We start from the raw sequence: 17987 nt of genomic DNA on the forward strand, positions 1-17987 counted from the left end.
TGTCACCCTGCGCTGTTGTGTCCCTGCTGTCATGCAGTCTGTGGGGGACGCATGTAATGGAGTGTCCCACACCGCTGCCGGCTCCCTGCTGTTCCTCCTGCAGTGTGCGGCCGGCATCGGTCAGTGAGTGTCTCGCTGCTGCCGTGTCCTCCCTGCTTCCGACGGCTCTCTTAAACACACATGTGGGGAGGAGAGGGGGGGTGTCTTGTGCCGTGCCGCCAGCAAAGCCAATTTATGGCAGCGGGGCTTCCGTCATGGCGACCCCACTCTGTGCTGTACGAAAAGCTGTTGGCCATGAGGGAAGATAACATTGAACTATTCCTCAAAACATGGCAGCCATGGGCATCCTTTCTAGAAATACCTGGCATAAACAGACTTCTCAGCACAAGAGGCGTCAGATCAGGAGTAGAATCGATTTTATAATATTAAGAGACTATACTATCCCCTGATCCACTCACCCCCTAGGTGTCTCCACACACTTTCTGGGTGCTCTCCTTAAGGAGACATTACACCCCTGCTGACCCACGTCGCTGGCCCCTCACAGACTAAGCCAGAGACCTACTGCCCACTGAGGAGGGGCAAGCACCCAGAAACAGTCTGTCTGTGCATGGTTTCTGGCTTGGTTTGATATTCCTAATCATCGATGACTTGTTATAAGGTTATTTAGGAATGCTGACACCCAATAGATGGCGCTGTAGAGGTATTTTTCCATCTTTCTTATTTGCATAAATCTCCAGAGGAGCATTGCCTTACAAGTCTCCTTACTTAGCTTTTAGTTGTCCCCACACCCCTTCTGGGTGCTCTCCTTGAGGAGAGACTATGCCATCGCCTGATCCACTCACCCTCTAGGTGTCTCCTCACACTTTTTGGGTGCTCTCCTTAAGGAGACACGACACCATTTCTGACCTAAGATTCGTGGAACTTGCTAAAGCTTTTCAGTTTGTTAAAAAGTGAATAATTCAATAAAATTCTTTTAAAACAAAAATAAAAAAAGAGGAAAATGGGAATCATACATGCACTTATCTATAGCCCCTCTGTATATTTCCATGGTCTTGAAAACTGGGAGGTAAAAATCTGCACTTCGGTTACAGCCTCGTAGTATGGATTTGTCAGTATGCATGATGTATAATGGAAGGAAATTCCTAAGGATCATACTCTACTATCGACCTCATCAATGCAATTCACACCAAGCCTGCTGTGCTGGGCTTAGCAACTATGACACTAAGGCCTCACAAGTTTGTTTCACATAAAGGTCAACCCCAGTTTGTTCGGCTAAATCTGTTTAGGGATTATACTAGATAAAAAGAACTGTGACTCTCAAAAGTCACACAGAATATAGTTACGCATGTATAAATAATCTCATCAAATAAAATCTTGTGCTACCCGTCTGACCTACAGACAGTTAAAGGGGAAATAAATTGCTTCCCTTTACCAATATTCTTTCAATGAGTGGGAATGAAAGAATATAGGATTATTTTGTGCTTTAGCTGGCTGTCTAATGTGGGTGAACACCATAAAAAGGTTGACTTGTTTACAGTACTTTGACTAAAAGGAAGGATCTACTTACAAAAGTCTTTAGAAACTACTTTTTCTTCAGACATGTAAACCAGAAATTATAGAGATAGCTTGTAACAGATTGTTACACAGAGATGTAGACTTTAGAACTGCTAAATAAATGTATTTTCATGTACTGAACAATGCTTTGGGCAATATCAACTGTAAATACAATAATAAGAAGGTAAAGGGCAGAATATGTAATGTGAGAAATGGACAAGAGTAACGGATAATTCAATTAACCAATTTATACTTTATTTCCCCTTTACCAGTGGTTCTAATACTAGCAAAAGTATACGATTAGAAGGTTGTACCCAGGTCCAGGAGCCTGAGAGTGTCCAACAGGTCCCTCGGCCGTGTATGAGAAGACCAGTACTACAAACAATAGCTGGGGGACCCGGTTATAAATATTGCACTGGTTCGCCAGAGCTTTACTTGACCCATTCCTTGTGGTGGAACAAACCAACCAGCAAGTATATCTTGTGTCAATCGGCAGTTGACGTTATAAGCTCTCTGTAATGATAGTTTCTGTGCCTTTCTTCTCATAACCATAGTTCTTTCCCAGTGTATTTGGCAGTTAATTTAGTGTTGTCATAAGGACCCTGAGCCTAAAGGTGGCCAACCACCTTGGATAGTTGTCATTCGACCGATAGCTTTTTCTTGTAACACAACTCTGGCAGAGTCGTATCTCCCTTGAGAACAAAAGGGTTGGGCATGTTTGAAATCAAACATGACCAACCCTTCTCTCTGCCAACACATGCCATAGCGGAGAGTCAATTCAAATTAGACACCCCAATTCAAATTAGATAATCGGTAGATTTGGCCAACATACATCTTATGTGTATAGTTACCTTAAATCTCTTTTCTAATTTAACATTTTTAGAGATTTAACCCTTTCCAATCCATTGTCTGACATCTTCTTACATTCTGATTGAAGCTTGTACAACAGCTCCAATGTCAGAAGACATCCGACAGGGTATTCTTACCGTCTATTACCAGCCACTCCGCTGTCGGAGCCTCTCTGGTGCGCACACACACTGGCTTTAGCCAGCAGATGGCACCATTGTATAACAGCAAAAACAGAAAGCCTTTTAGGAAACCCTGAATCCAAAATTGGCCTTTTTGAGAAGTGTTTTTGCCCAAGTTGCCTTAGATCCGACCTGTACTCATTTCAGCGCTACAGGTCAGGCTTGCTCAGTAAGAACAACCATGGACAGCTTTTTTTCTCTTCAGCGCTCGGGACCAGATTGCTGACAGCGCTTAATGCAGACATGCACAGGAAAGAAGTACAGAGCAGTAAATTGTGGTAAATGTAGTTTCAAGTTACATGTCAGCAGGCAGAGTGCAGCCATCTTGGAAAGTAGCAATGTGGGGAAACCTCAGAGAACAGCATAAGAATGTAATAGTTGCGTGATTTATACCCTTAAACAGCTGTGGAGAAATATGGCGTAAACACCTTTCACATCTGGAATTTTTTAAAACTCGCCTCCCAACTGGAATAACCCATTTCACTGTAGGTCTGTAAGGGCAATTACTGAAAAAAGTTCATTTTTTCTATTCTTTGATTACTTTGAGTTTTATACTAGGTCAAGATTTGTCATCCTATTATTGTTGTCCTTGTAACTGACAAATCCTTAATAAAATAGACTAAGCATAAAAGTGCAAAAAGGGTGCAGATAAAAAAGCTACGTGATTAAATAAATATAAAAATATCTCGTTTTTCTGCGTTCAAGAAAAATAAGAAAGGCTACTGTGCTAAAAGGGACACGGGGACCTGGCAGAGGACAACATAAGAACTGCTAATGCCTTTTAGGCAGTGTTGCTCCATTTTTTCTCTTTTTGCTCTAAACTACTGTGAGTCTTACATAGAGTAAAAATGTCTGTCAGTGGCAGGACAAATGTCAAGTGGATTTGCACTTAATTCGGCTAATACTTTTGTGAGAAAGATTTTCAAACCAATATATGTGGCCAGTGATATAAAGCGGGATTACCTGCGATTCTCTTCATCCAGGAAGCTTCATCTATTCCCAGATTGTTGTTAATGATTTTTAGGATGTTGCCCAAGATGACACTTAGATGCTCCGAAGTTACTTGAGTACAGCACGGCCTGGCATTTTCTGGTACATTTTCAGTCCCCCTCTCCCACCAGTAGGAAAGATAGTTGCATAGCATTGGCAGCACAACTTCAATAACATGTGGCATTTCTGTATACCTGGCTCCGGACTCAGCCAGATCATTAATTTCTTTCATCAAACCTTCCAAATGAGGCATTTCTGGACACATTTCTTCAATAGTGTCTGGCATGCCTAGAACTGCAATCAAAAATCACCATTAAAATCAAACTCCTTGATAATTCTACTGCAAAAATACACAACATAATTATTTTTTATCCATTTACAAGGCAATAGCAGAGCACTTACTTGCTCTCTCCCTGGGTGATTTGGTGTTAAAAACTGACAAAGGGTTGTTGTGGTTTAGGGATGGCTCAAGAAAAGCCACAGGTATGGCCCCGGCCAGTGCTGCCAGACATTCTCCCAAGGCTGGTCTCTGCCTGTAAAGTTAAATGTTCACGATTAGGATGAACATTACCTTCAAGTAACTAAATTGACTTTCTTAATTGCAGAATGATTTCTAACATTTTAACACACCAGTGAGGCTCCTTATGAGAGTTAATTCCCACAAGAGATGTGTGAAAGGTTATGGATTTGGAATTAAAGGGGTTGTCCCGCGCCGAAACTGGTTTTTTTTTTTTTCAACCCCCCCCCCGTTCGGCGCGAGACAACCCCGATGCAGGGACCTAAAGAAAAATCCGCACAGCGCTTACCTGAATCCCCGCGCTCCGGTGACTTCTTACTTACCGGCTGAAGATGGCCGCCGGCATCTTCTCCCTCCGTGGACCGCAGGGCTTCTGTGCGGTCCATTGCCGATTCCAGCCTCCTGATTGGCTGGAATCGGCACGTGACGGGGCGGAGCTACACGGAGCCCCATTGAGAACAGAAGAAGACCCGGACTGCGCAAGCGCGGCTAATTTGGCCATTAGACGGCGAAAATTAGTCGGCTCCATGGGAACGAGGACGCTAGCAACGGAGCAGGTAAGTGAAAAACTTCTTATAACTTTTGTATGGCTCATAATTAATGCACAATGTACATTACAAAGTGCATTAATATGGCCATACAGAAGTGTATAGACCCACTTGCTGCCGCGGGACAACCCCTTTAAGTATACTTCACATGTAACGGGCCCTAAATGTATATATTAAAAAAAACATTGGTGGTTATGTAACTGTTGAAAAGTTAAGCCCACCTAAGGTGTTTTTTCCATTAATACAACCCTTTGGAAATAAAGGTCAGATGTTCAGCTGATTGCTGTAAATTTGGTTTCTGAAACCCGCTCCTTCCTACTGTGAACAACTGATATTACCAGAGAAGTTGTGATTGGTTATACCGAAATGTATTATTATTATTATATACCAGCCATTCAAATGAATGGCCAACAATGTAGTATATGGCTGAATTATACAAGCCAGAGACGCCGTTAGCTGGCAACTAGAGATGAGCGAGCCTACTCGGCCACCCCCCTTTTTCGCCCGAGTACCGCGATTTTCGAGTACTTCCGTACTTGGTCGAAAAGATTCGGGGGGGCGCCGTGGGTGAGTGAGGGGTTGCAGCGGGGAGTGGGGGGGGGGGAGGGAGAGAGAGAGGGCTCCCCCCTGTTCCCCGCTGCTACCCCCGCGCTGCCACGCCTCCCCCCGCCCCCCGAATCTTTTCACCCGAGTACTGAAGTACTCGAAAATCGCGGTGCTCGATTGAGTAATTACTCGAAACGAGTAGGTTCGCTCATCTCTACTGGCAACCCATTATTATGGCTTTTATATGTTCTAACAAGGCATACAAAAAGTGAGAGACAAACTCTTTAAAAGGATTATCCCTCCAAAATCATTTATCACCTATCCACAGGAAAGATGATAAAGGATTGATTGTTGGGGGTCCAACTGCTGGGACAGTCGCATGAGAATCTCAAACCCATAGTTTCCTGGTTTAATGATGCAGAGGTGCACATAGGATGCCAGCCCCATAGGAGTCAATGGATTGGTAGATAGGTGATACATGACTTTGGTGGGATAACTCCTTTAAGTAAAATGTGTAAGCTATAGAGTAAAGACACTGGAGGATTAGGTATAACCACAATCATCTAGTGACTTGCAACACTCATTGTTATACAGTAGTAGACTGTATTTTAGCATTTGATGTTTAGAGGGGTTCTTCCCACTTTTAATATTTGTCAATTAGAACCATTGACAAGTATCCCAACACACATTTTAATAAAGAAATGCGAATATGCACAGTTACATCTTCATGAAAATGAATATGACAGAACCTTCTCAACCATATAAAAAGAGGTTAGACAGCATCCACGATACAGTTAGTAGTTTTTTATTCCTCACAAATGTGATAAAAATACGAAGTTTCGGCTAACAATAATCCTTTGTTAAATATGACATACTTGACAAACGCTTATTGTTACCCGAAACGTCGTATTTTTATTGCGTCTGTGAGGAATAAAAAAACTACTAACTGCACCGTGGATGCTGTCTAACCTCTTTTTATATCAGTAAGCTTTGGGACATTGGATTCAGTCCCTTTTTGACTTTGCATCTTAATTTTTGTACAACAGTTGAAGATTGTGCTGCTGGCACCCCACATTTCTAGAACCTTCTCAACCATCGTAATTAGACCCTGCATTTTTGTTCTAGGGGCAAGTAAAGCATTCTGTAATTCTTGTCCAGGGCTCTAATTAGGCTCAGCAGATTTACTTTCAAAGACAAGAATCTTTGAGCAGGCTAAAATCAGATTGCTTTGCCCAATGTAAAAGTAACATCTTGTTGTTGATCTGTTCTAAGGAAACCCTAATCAGGTCCTAAGGAACCCTGCCTGGGAAACAGTAATGCAGACATTTACACACATACATTCAGTCTGTACCCAATGACACCGTGTAAAACTATTCAGAAAGAGCATGCTTTACAGAACAGCAATGGGTACGTCTCCACATTCAAATGTCACCCATATGAATAACTGTACGCAGTGGTATGCAGCTAATGTAGCAGACTATGCCACTGCTTTAGGGCACCTGGAACAGGAGGGCGACCAGAGCCTAATGGCCCAGTCATCTGCTGCACTACTGATTTGCTTCCCCCTTCCCCGAATATCCAGCTTGCAACATATTCTGTCTGCAACTTACATTGCTGCTGGTCTGGATGCGGCTCTCAGTGCAGGATGCCTCCTTCCTGCTCTCTGGGTAACATTGCTGGAGAGAGGGGGTGAAGGCAGCCTGCACTGACAGAGAGCAACGTTTGAAACAGCAGCAATGTAAGTTACAGACAGACTTGAGCTGCACCTGCTGGCCGGACATTCAGGGTTAGACAGAGAGGGGACACTAATATTTTGTGGGGCAACAGAGGGGACACCAGTATTGTATGTCCTCACAGAGCAGACACCTGCACTTAGTGGATCCACACCAGAATTTTGTGGGGCCACAGAAGGAGTAGTACTACTATGGGGTTAGTAGTAGGATGGAGAGGCTGCTGAGATGAGATATGGCTGGAAGAAATCTTCATGGCGGACTGGGTCTGGTTAAAGAACAAAAACATAATGGATATCACCAATCATAGGAGATATCACCATTGATCACCGGAGGTAAGTGCACTGTATTCACTATCAACGTGTACAACCGGTATCTGACCATTATATAGTGACATCATTACTTAGAGGTATACTAGGGCTGAGCCGCTGTATCTATGCTGCCCTTTTATAGATATGCTATGTCTAATTTTTTTTTAGGAGGGGCAATTACGGGTTTTGCTATGGGGCCTCATGAGTTCTATGTACGCCCATGACTGTACAATGTACTATTGCACAGTTTTAATATTAATGTGGTAGCTAATCCAATCTCATGACTGATTTTTCCCGTCTTCCAACAGAGTATATAATCTTCCTTAACCCCACAAGGCAACTCTATTTTCCAAAACAAGATTCATCTTCCAGTAATGATATTAGCAGGCATCAGTATAATGTTACAGTAGGATGTGACAGTGTGCCGAAGCCATCATTGTTTTATTAATATGTCACCATCATTGTCAAGATCCTGACAAAAGTTATTAAGCTAAATATAAATCACAGGTATATGTCCTGGACAATATTGCATTACAATTATTGGCTTGCTGCTTAAATCTTCCCTTTGAAATATAGGCAAAGGGATCAATATAACTAACAACCACCTCATTTGACTTGTTTGGTAGAGCATATGCAGAGATGAAACCTTCATCACAAAGTGTAATCTGCATCATCACCAAAGTAGTACAACTTCTCTTCTGCTTATAATTTTGCCTGTTCTCCTAGTTTACACAGTATTTCCTTTTAGAGACAGTGCAAAAAACTGGGACAACCAGAATATCTAGTGTATTTCGAGGCTATATGCGTCTTCCTCAGATAAAGGTAGTACATGTACGGTTACAAATGATCCAAGTGACAAAAAAATGCATCATGCTGTTTTTTACAATAAGTGAGGAGTTAATTAAGTTCATGTCAAGCCTGGATTTTGATCTTTAGAAGGTTGTGGCTAGTCCCAGTTTTTTGCACGCTCTCCAAATTGCCTCTATACCCCTTTCTCTAGTGTGGTATCACCTGGGCCGGCAGCACTTCAGCTAGTTAGTTGGCACCATCTCTCATCCACTTCCTGGAATAATCATCTCTCTAACTAGGGGTGCTCCACTTTTTCTCAACTGGTCTTCCTTACAGTATTTCCCCAGTCAGTCTGAAAGTTTGCACTCCATAGCTGGCGGATGCCTTAGTAATTGGCTCTACACCCTTTGTGACACAGTCCCAGAAAGTTGTTTGTTCCAGTTCTGACTTCTGTCTATTTCCTGACATGTCTTACTTCTATAATCCTGGACTCTTATTTTTGCCTGCCCTGTGCGTGGATGCGGTTATTGAAGATGTGCTACCAGCCCTAACCATTATTATAGCTATTATTACAGACAAGCCACTGTTCACTCCATCAGGTACCACACCTCGGCCCTGTGCAGCATCAGTAGCGGCACAACGGAGATTATCTTTGCAAGTAGCGACTTGGGGACCCTGCAGCAAAGACGAAATCCCACTTAGAAGGGAGGAGGCTGAAAACTAGGGTTCTTCAAGTGCAGCTTTCTTAGATAGCCCAAAGTCAAATAGGTGTGAGGCAAAACGGATCCACATCCGCCTGTCTGACATCATGTTTTTAGAATTTCCTTAGTATTGCACAGGTATGTAATTATTGTCAGTGACTCAGTGTTCTCTCAATAGGATATTCACAAATCATGACCTTTTGGGGGTAACTTTAAGCCTGGAGTTGAGAAACACTGATCTACCTCACTACATTCTTACTCTGTAACCATCAGCCATGTGTAAATTGTATATGTTGCTCTCATACCTATTCCATCAAGCCCCTCTGCATACTTAGAAAAGGTGAAAGCACCGGTACTGGTATATTTTGACGCCACCGGAAGCTAAGGGTTTGACAGGAGGAACGCACCTGTCACAACCCTAGCTGCCGATTGGCGAAATATGGCAAGGTCCTGGGATGGATGACGGACAGAAGCTGCGTGGAATGTAAGTGATCCATCGCTCTGCTCCACCCCTGTAACCCGGCTGTGTGTCACAGTGCTGCCGCTGTTGCCTCCCTGCTTGAGGGAGGATGCGGTCCCTGTGTCTTACCCAGCCCAGTGTTCCCGCGCTGTGAGGGCCGCTGGCTCTCACATTCACTGCTGTCCTCATGCACTGAGCGCTGTGTCCATCATTTGCTCTGCTCCTGCAGTCTGCGGATGCTGTCACTCACGCTCTCTCTCTCTCTCTCTGCCCATGCCGTCTGCCTGCTGCCGGGTGTGAGGTGAAACTGACATGGGGGGGGGGCGCCTATAATGCCGCCTTGCGGCGCTCTGGCCTTCCTGTTGGCAAGGCTGGTCTGCACTTCCCTTGCACATGGGCCTGCACGGCTTCAGCGTCGGTCACTTTCTGCATTTTAAAGAAAATTACCTATCTGTGCAGTGAATCACATACAGGGGGCATCACCTCCTGTCAATCTTCCTGATGGCATCAAAATACACCAGTACCGAAAGCACCTTGACACTGATCTAGGAATGTCCACATGCATCCTGGTGGTTTGCAATAAAATACCCTTTGACTAAGGTTTCCCCTAATTAAAATGAAAGAAACAGCCTCAAAGAAGGCAGCTCTAAAACAGTAACAAAAATATAAATGTTTTACTTATTTCACCTTGAAGGCCCATTTAGACGCAACGATTATCGCTCAAAAGCCATTTTTTAAGCGATAATCGTGTGTAAATGTGCCCATCTTTCTGCCGAATGATGGATTTCAGTTTGACTTGAAATCCGTCGTTCAGCAGAAGAGCTGATAGGACGGACCGCACGCTGTGCTCTGCCCGGGACCGCTGATGGCAGCTGATTGCAGAACAAAGCAAAAGTATTTAGAGAACAGCGGGTGATCCTCTGAATAAATTCAGCTCTCGGCAGCTCACACTACTAATTGGTACGAATAGGCATTCGTACCAATTAGTAGATTATGCAATATAATCACTCAAAAGCCATCTTTTGAGCGATCATCTTTGTATCTAAATGTACCTTAAGGGTCCAAAAAGGTGTTCATGCAAATGATTGGACATACAGTATGCTTTTCGAGTAGAATAAACAGTTAATGTACATGTTAAAACAGCATAATATGCCGGTGTAATAAATTACAACACCCTCCTATTGTTAGAACATTTATCTACAACCACAATTGACACCTTAATTGATTTAACAGTGGATAGCGGTACTTATGGTTAACTTATTCCATCAGCAGCCCTGAAGTAAAATCTTTGATTTTGTCCATGTGGCTTGAATGATACAGAGGTAAAAAATGCAATTAATCAGCTCGGGGGTATTTATTTATGTTCTGTTCCCGCTGGCTTTCTTCACTGTTGCCTGAATTAAGCTGCTGGAATGTTGCATTGATTGGCTATCTCGCAGCTTGCTGTCTGTTCTTTTTGACAGGCAATTTAGTTGCTACATGTCGGCCTCAATAAAGGGGGGAAAAAAACATTCAGATGACTGACATTTCTACAGACAGGCAATTTATCCAGATGGAATTTTCCTCACCTTCGCGCAGTCCATGTGTAAGTGGCAGAATGTGTAATATTACAGCCTTTGTAACGGTTATGTAAAAACACAGACAATGGAGTTAAAAGGTTCGGGGTAAATAAGTGGCATCCTAGAAGATTTAGAAATAAGACTAACAGCGTACTATATCCACCTGTCAGACAGAGGTTTAACAGGAGCTTTGTTGTATCCGTGCCCTCGTCCTATTATAATCACTGCTGGATATAGCCTTCTCCCGGTCTGTAACCCAAAGTACTAAGGCATGCAAAACTGATGTAGCAGGGCATCCAATGCCAATCTTATATACTCACAGCAGAAACATCCTGGCTGACTGCATGCCAGCACTTCGCTGTATGATACCCAGGGTTGCAACCCTCAGTGCAAGCCACCGTCATTTACTTATTAGGATTCTCTAAGCTAAAAGACCCACATGCATAGGATATACCCTTCAGAGCACAGACAAGCCGTCAGCGTTTGTCTCCTAGGATAATGTTTAAAGATCAATTTACTAATTAGTCATTTCATCTGGAAAACAATGCTTAGGAAATCCAATCTATTTTCTCACGACAACAATAGAAATGACTATAAAATAAACTCAATGTGATGCTTTGCTAGTAAACTGCATCCCCCTCCTCCCCACAAGGCAACAGTAGTTAAATCGGGATTCCAGAACTTTACAAACTTCTAACCTTTTACCACAGCCTGTCTTGGTGAAGAATTCATGGTGACCCCTGCTCTGATTTTGAGACTTCCTCTGATGTAATGACCATGGTTAGACCCTCCTGTCTTCCTGTCCTGACTATCCTGTCTCAGCTGCATGCATATTTATGAGCTGGGTGGACAGTCAGGAGCAGGCACAGTTGTAACCTCAGAATAAGGCATTGTGCATGCTCACTAACACAGCCTGGCTTATATAACAGTGGATAAATGAGCAATAGAGGTTACATTTCTTGATGTTTTGTATGTACAGTATATGCATCTTATTCCACAGCTTTGCTATTCACTGGAAAAAGGATCTGAAAGCTAAAGTTGTGTATTGCTCTGTATGGTTGATGTAGAGTTAGCACTGTGCATATGTATCTATGTGGAGTGGCTAAGAATGCTGCCTTTGACATGGGAGACTGGGGTTCAAATCCTAGCTGAAACCTGCCTTAAGGCCTCCTGCACACGGGCGGAAATTCTCCGGCAGGATTTCCCGCAGAATTTCCGCCTGTGGAAGTTGCCATAGGATTGCATTAAAAAGCGCAATCCTAGGCAGACGGCCGCGATTTGTCCGTGTGAAATCACACGCGGAAAACAAATTGCGGCATGCTTTATTTCTGTGCGGGTCTCGCAGAGGCCTGCACAGAAATGTCACTCCCAGGCCGCCGGCTCTGCTCTGCACGTCCGCCGGCTGGCCGGAAGCTGGCACGTCAAAGAGCTGGAGCTGCGGGAGAAGGTGAAACCCGCATTGGTACCTGCACACGGCAGGGGATTCGACCCAGCCGTGTGCAGGCGGCCTTAGTGATATTGTGTATAATCTATTTGTTCCAAAAGCAGTATTTTTTAAAAGGAAGTGAAATGGGGGGGATTCAGTTTGTCTCAGAAAATAAAGATGATCTGACAGATAGAATAAGTTGCAGGAGGAGAAGAAATTGCCAATAATGGCAGGCTCACACAAGTGTAATTTCATTGTGTATTATGCAAGCATAATATGCGGTTCATGGATTCAATGAAAATACATTCATTTTCCTTATGTATAATATGCGCGTAGAAAAAGAATGTGGCATGTTCTATTTTACCGTGTATTATGCGCAATAGGACACTCTTATTCTCTATTGGTGCATAATAAATGTTGTACATACATAATTAGGGCTCAGTCACACGGGCACAACCCCTGCAGGGTAAGACGGGCGCACTGCAGGTGCGGAGAAAGAACACATGACCGACTCCATTGCTGGTCATGTGTTCTTTCTTCCAGCGGTGCGGATAGTGGTCCGTACCTGCAGTGTGGCCGTCTTCTTCCTGCAGTAAGACGGGCGCATCGGCGCCCGGATGCGCCCGTGTGACTGACATTGCGCTTGTGTGGCGTTTAGATGCAACATTGCTAAGTGACATGCGCAGTCAAAAACTGCTGCCATACACAGTGATACACCGGCTCACACAGCAGTAAAATGTAGTGTTTTTGCCACACGCTCGTGTGATCCCGGTCTAGACTCAATTGTTAGAAACATCAAAGTGCAATGGAGTACAGACACAGCATTTCCCAGTATGGTGATCCTCTGCACACCAGGACTGTTCTCTTGTATGACTGTAGATTACTGCTGCAGCTATAGCCGGTGACAGTGATACAGGCGCTCTACCTCTTCTATAGCCAGAAAGTGATACAGGCTCTACCTCTTCTATAGCCGGTGACGGTGTTACAGGTGCTCTACCTCTTCTATAGACGGTGATACAGGCGCTCTACCTCTTCTATAGCCAGTAACGGTGATATAGGCGCTCTACCTCTTCTATAGCCGGTGACGGTGATACAGGCGCTCTACCTCTTCTATAGCCGGTGACGGTGATACAGGCACTCTACCTCTTCTTTAGCTGATGACCGTGATACAGGCTCTACCTCTTCTATAGACGGTTACAGTGATACAGGCGCTCTACCTCTTCTATAGGCGGCGACGGTGATACAGGCGCTCTACCTCTTCTATAGCCAGTGACTGTGATACAGGCTCCACCCCCTCTGTAACCAGTGACTGATACAGGCGCTCTACCTCTTCTATAGCTGGTGACTGTGATACAGGTGCTCTACCTCTTCTATAGCCAGTGACGGTGATACAGGCGCTCTACCTCTTCTATAACCGGTGACGGTGATACCGAGGCTCTACCTCTTCTATAGCCGGTGACAGTGATACAGGCGCTCTACCTCTTCTATAGCCGATGACTGTGATACAGGCGCTCTACCTCTTCTATAGCCGGTGACTGTGATACAGGCTCTACCTCCTCTATAGCCAGTGACGGTGATACAGGCGCTCTACCTCTTTTATAGCCGTGACAGTGATACAGGCGCTCTACCTCTTCTATAGGCGGCGAAGATGATACAGGCGCTCTACCTCTTCTATAGCCAGTGACTGTGATACAAGCTCCACCCCCTCTATAGCCAGTGACTGTGATACAGGCTCCACCCCCTCTATAGCCAGTGACTGTGATACAGGCACTTTCCCTATTCTATAGCCGATGATGGTGATACAGGCACTCTACCTCTTCTATAGCCAGTGACGGTGATACCGGCGCTCTACCTCTTCTATAGGCGGTGACGGTGATACAGGCGCTCTACCTCTTCTATAGGCGGTGACGGTGATACAGGCGCTCTACCTCTTCTATAGCCGGTGACAGTGATACAGGCGCTCTACCTCTTTTATAGCCGGTGCCTGTGATACAGGCTCTACCTCTTCTATAGCCATTGACGGTGATACAGGCGCTCTACCTCGTCTATAGGCAGCGACGGTGATACAGGCGATCTACCTCTTCTATAGCCAGTGACTGTGATACAGGCCCCACCCCCTCTATAGCCGGTGACGGTTATACAGGCGCTCTACCTCTTCTATAGCTGATGATGGTGATACAGGCACTCTACCTCTTCTATAGCTGATGATGGTGATACAGGCACTCTACCTCTTCTATAGCTGATGATGGTGATACAGGCACTCTACCTCTTCTATAGCTGATGATGGTGATACAGGCACTCTACCTCTTCTATAGCCGGTTACGGTGATACAGGCGCACTACCTCTTCTATAGGCAGTGACGGCAATAAAGGCGCTTTTCCCTTTTCTATTGCCGGTGACAGTGATACAGGTGCTATACCTCTTCTATAGCTGGTGACGGTGATATAGGCACTCTACCTCTTCTACAGCTGGAGACACTGATACAGGCGCTCTCTACCTCTTCTATAGCCAGTGACAATAATAATGGCATTCTACCTCTTCTATAGCCAGTGACAGTGATACAGGCGCTCTACCTCTTCTATAGCCAGTGACAGTGATACAGGCACTCTACCTCTTCTATAGCCTGTGACAGTGATTCAGACGCTCTACCTCCTCTGTAGCCGGTGACAGTCATACAGGCGCTCTACCTCCCTCTATAGCCGTTGAGGGTGATACAGGCGCTCTACCTTCTCTATAGGCAGTGACAGTGATACAAGCGCTCTACCTCTTCTATAGCCAGTGACTGTGATACAGGTGCTCTACCTCTTCTATAGCCAGTGACGGTGATACCGGCGCTCTACCTCTTCTATAGGCGGTGACGGTGATACAGGCGCTCTACCTCTTCTATAGGCGGTGACGGTGATACAGGCGCTCTACCTCTTCTATAGCCGGTGACAGTGATACAGGCGCTCTACCTCTTTTATAGCCGGTGCCTGTGATACAGGCTCTACCTCTTCTATAGCCATTGACGGTGATACAGGCGCTCTACCTCTTCTATAGGCAGCGACGGTGATACAGGCGATCTACCTCTTCTATAGCCAGTGACTGTGATACAGGCCCCACCCCCTCTATAGCCGGTGACGGTTATACAGGCGCTCTACCTCTTCTATAGCTGATGATGGTGATACAGGCACTCTACCTCTTCTATAGCTGATGATGGTGATACAGGCACTCTACCTCTTCTATAGCTGATGATGGTGATACAGGCACTCTACCTCTTCTATAGCTGATGATGGTGATACAGGCACTCTACCTCTTCTATAGCCGGTTACGGTGATACAGGCGCACTACCTCTTCTATAGGCAGTGACGGCAATAAAGGCGCTTTTCCCTTTTCTATTGCCGGTGACAGTGATACAGGTGCTATACCTCTTCTATAGCTGGTGACGGTGATATAGGCACTCTACCTCTTCTACAGCTGGAGACACTGATACAGGCGCTCTCTACCTCTTCTATAGCCAGTGACAATAATAATGGCATTCTACCTCTTCTATAGCCAGTGACAGTGATACAGGCGCTCTACCTCTTCTATAGCCAGTGACAGTGATACAGGCACTCTACCTCTTCTATAGCCTGTGACAGTGATTCAGACGCTCTACCTCCTCTGTAGCCGGTGACAGTCATACAGGCGCTCTACCTCCCTCTATAGCCGTTGAGGGTGATACAGGCGCTCTACCTTCTCTATAGGCAGTGACAGTGATACAAGCGCTCTACCTCTTCTATAGCCAGTGACAGTGATACAGGCGCTCTACCTCTTTTGTAGCTGTTGACAGTGATACAGACTCTACCTCTTATTCAGCTTTGTGAAACAATGAGAGCAGCTAGATGATCATTGTTGATCTAGTGGATGGGATTTAATATTCATGAGCTGTGTGTAAGAGGAGGATACAGAGTGAACAGGCCCAGAGGATTATGGGAGATGTAGTAGAGAAGCACAGAAGAACTATGAACAGGAAGTGCGGGTGTAAACAACAGCAAAGCACAGCTGCAAAATGAAGGTGAGAGCACAAAAAGTAGAGGAAACGTAAGGGGTGGATTTACTATAGCACTGGCAGATGTTTTAAATTTGTCACTGGGGGCAAGTAAAGTCCAAAATGTTATGTGCAACTCTTCACTGTTAGGACTTTAAAACATAACCTTTAATAAAGCAATTAAAATAGTACTCACAAAGACTGACATACATAATGCATAAAGAAAAATATTAATAACTCTGGAAGTGTATCTCAGAGGATTCTTGAATATGTAGATGCCATATATCGTGCTTTCTAGGTATAGTGTGATGCCTTAACTGGTATCTATTCGAGGCAACGAATAATCGTTTTAGGGTGATAATACACCCCCACAACGGTAGTATCTACAGTCTTGGGAAACTGATAGTGCCCAAGACCGAGATTATTTGTGCTTGGTATTAGCACCAAGAAGGCTTAATCAATATCTGGTCCTTGGTCTGACGCGTTTCGCTCAACTTTAGCTCCTCAGGGACCTCTTGTGAATATTTAATATGCCTCTCAGGATCTTAACAGCAATTGCATAATAACCAAATAGTGAGCATTAAGTTGGTCGCAGGTAAATATATATCTTGCAGATCAGATGTTATCTGCAATGAAGTATATAATACCTCTTAATATGGTAAAAAAATATATATATATTTTTTTTTCTTCAAAAAATTTTTTTCTGAAAAGTTCAGAGTAAGCCATGTATCAGAGTCTTGCGTTGTGCAAGAGACAGTGCTGCATGGACTTTACACACCCATGCCTTGCATCTACCTTGATAGCTTGCTGGCCCCTATATATTTACTAATTCCTATCTACCAGTGGTGACGATGTTACCTAAGGCCTCCTTCCCACGAACGGATTTACGCCGCGTAAATTCGCGGCAAAAATCCGCTGCGTTGTCCCCTGCTATTAGGTTCTATTGAACCTAATAGCACAATGCTCACGATGCGGAATTCCACCGCGGAATTTCGCACCGTGAAATCTCCCGTCCTCACCCGCAGCATGCTCTATTTGCCACGGGTGTACGCGCTGACGGCTTCCATTGCAGTCAATGGAAGCCGTCCGTTCACGCTATCTCCCGCTGTAACACAGCGGAAGATAGCGTGAAAACGCTTCCCCGCCTACCGCCGCCGCGTCATATGACACGGCCGGCGCGTCACGTGACACGGCCGGCTGCGTCATGTAACGCGGTGGGCGTGTCACATGACACGACGGCGGTGGGCGGGGAAGTGTCTTCACGCTATCTTCCGCTGGTAAGTATGGGGTCTCTGGGGGGCGCCGTGACGGGCTTCACTGCGGAATATTCCGCAGCGGAGCCCGTCACGCTCGTGTGAAGCCGGCCTAATAGTTTTTAGGTCACACACTGGAGAATTTCTAACTACTATCTCTCTCCGCTAATTAGATTCTATTAGTGCCTTATTCCTAATGCTTCTCTGATTACAAGATAGCAAAAAGTATCGCACTAAGTAGCAGGTAGATCAGTAAAATAAAAAAGGATAGAGCAACAGCAAGCCAACCACCCTGATTGGATACCAATCACTCACCATCAGGGTGGTTGGCTTGCTGTTGCTCTATCCTTTTTTATTTTACTGATCTACCTGCTACTTAGTGCGATACTTTTTGCTATCTTGTAATCAGAGAAGCATTAGGAATAAGGCACTAATAGAATCTAATTAGCGGAGAGAGATAGTAGTTAGAAATTCTCCAGTGTGTGACCTAAAAACTATTAGGTAACATCGTTACCACTGGTAGATAGGAATTAGTAAATATATAGGGGCCAGCAAGCTATCAAGGT

At 44.7% G+C, this 17987-nt stretch overlaps 1 protein-coding gene across 1 annotated transcript in view; it reads right to left on the reverse strand.

The window, feature by feature from the left end:
• The window catches only part of RYR3 (ryanodine receptor 3), a 680585-nt gene that overhangs the window by 237871 nt on the left and 424727 nt on the right, over nt 1–17987 (reverse strand). The window contains exons 65-66 of the mRNA XM_066572425.1: nt 3975–4105; nt 3546–3866 (exon numbers count right to left, since the gene is read on the reverse strand). Coding sequence (XP_066428522.1) covers nt 3546–3866; nt 3975–4105 — 452 coding nt within the window. The remainder of the gene's footprint in view (nt 1–3545; nt 3867–3974; nt 4106–17987) is intronic.

The sequence above is a fragment of the Eleutherodactylus coqui genome, chromosome 6 (assembly GCF_035609145.1).
Source record: "Eleutherodactylus coqui strain aEleCoq1 chromosome 6, aEleCoq1.hap1, whole genome shotgun sequence".
In the NCBI taxonomy this organism is placed as follows: domain Eukaryota; kingdom Metazoa; phylum Chordata; class Amphibia; order Anura; family Eleutherodactylidae; genus Eleutherodactylus; species Eleutherodactylus coqui.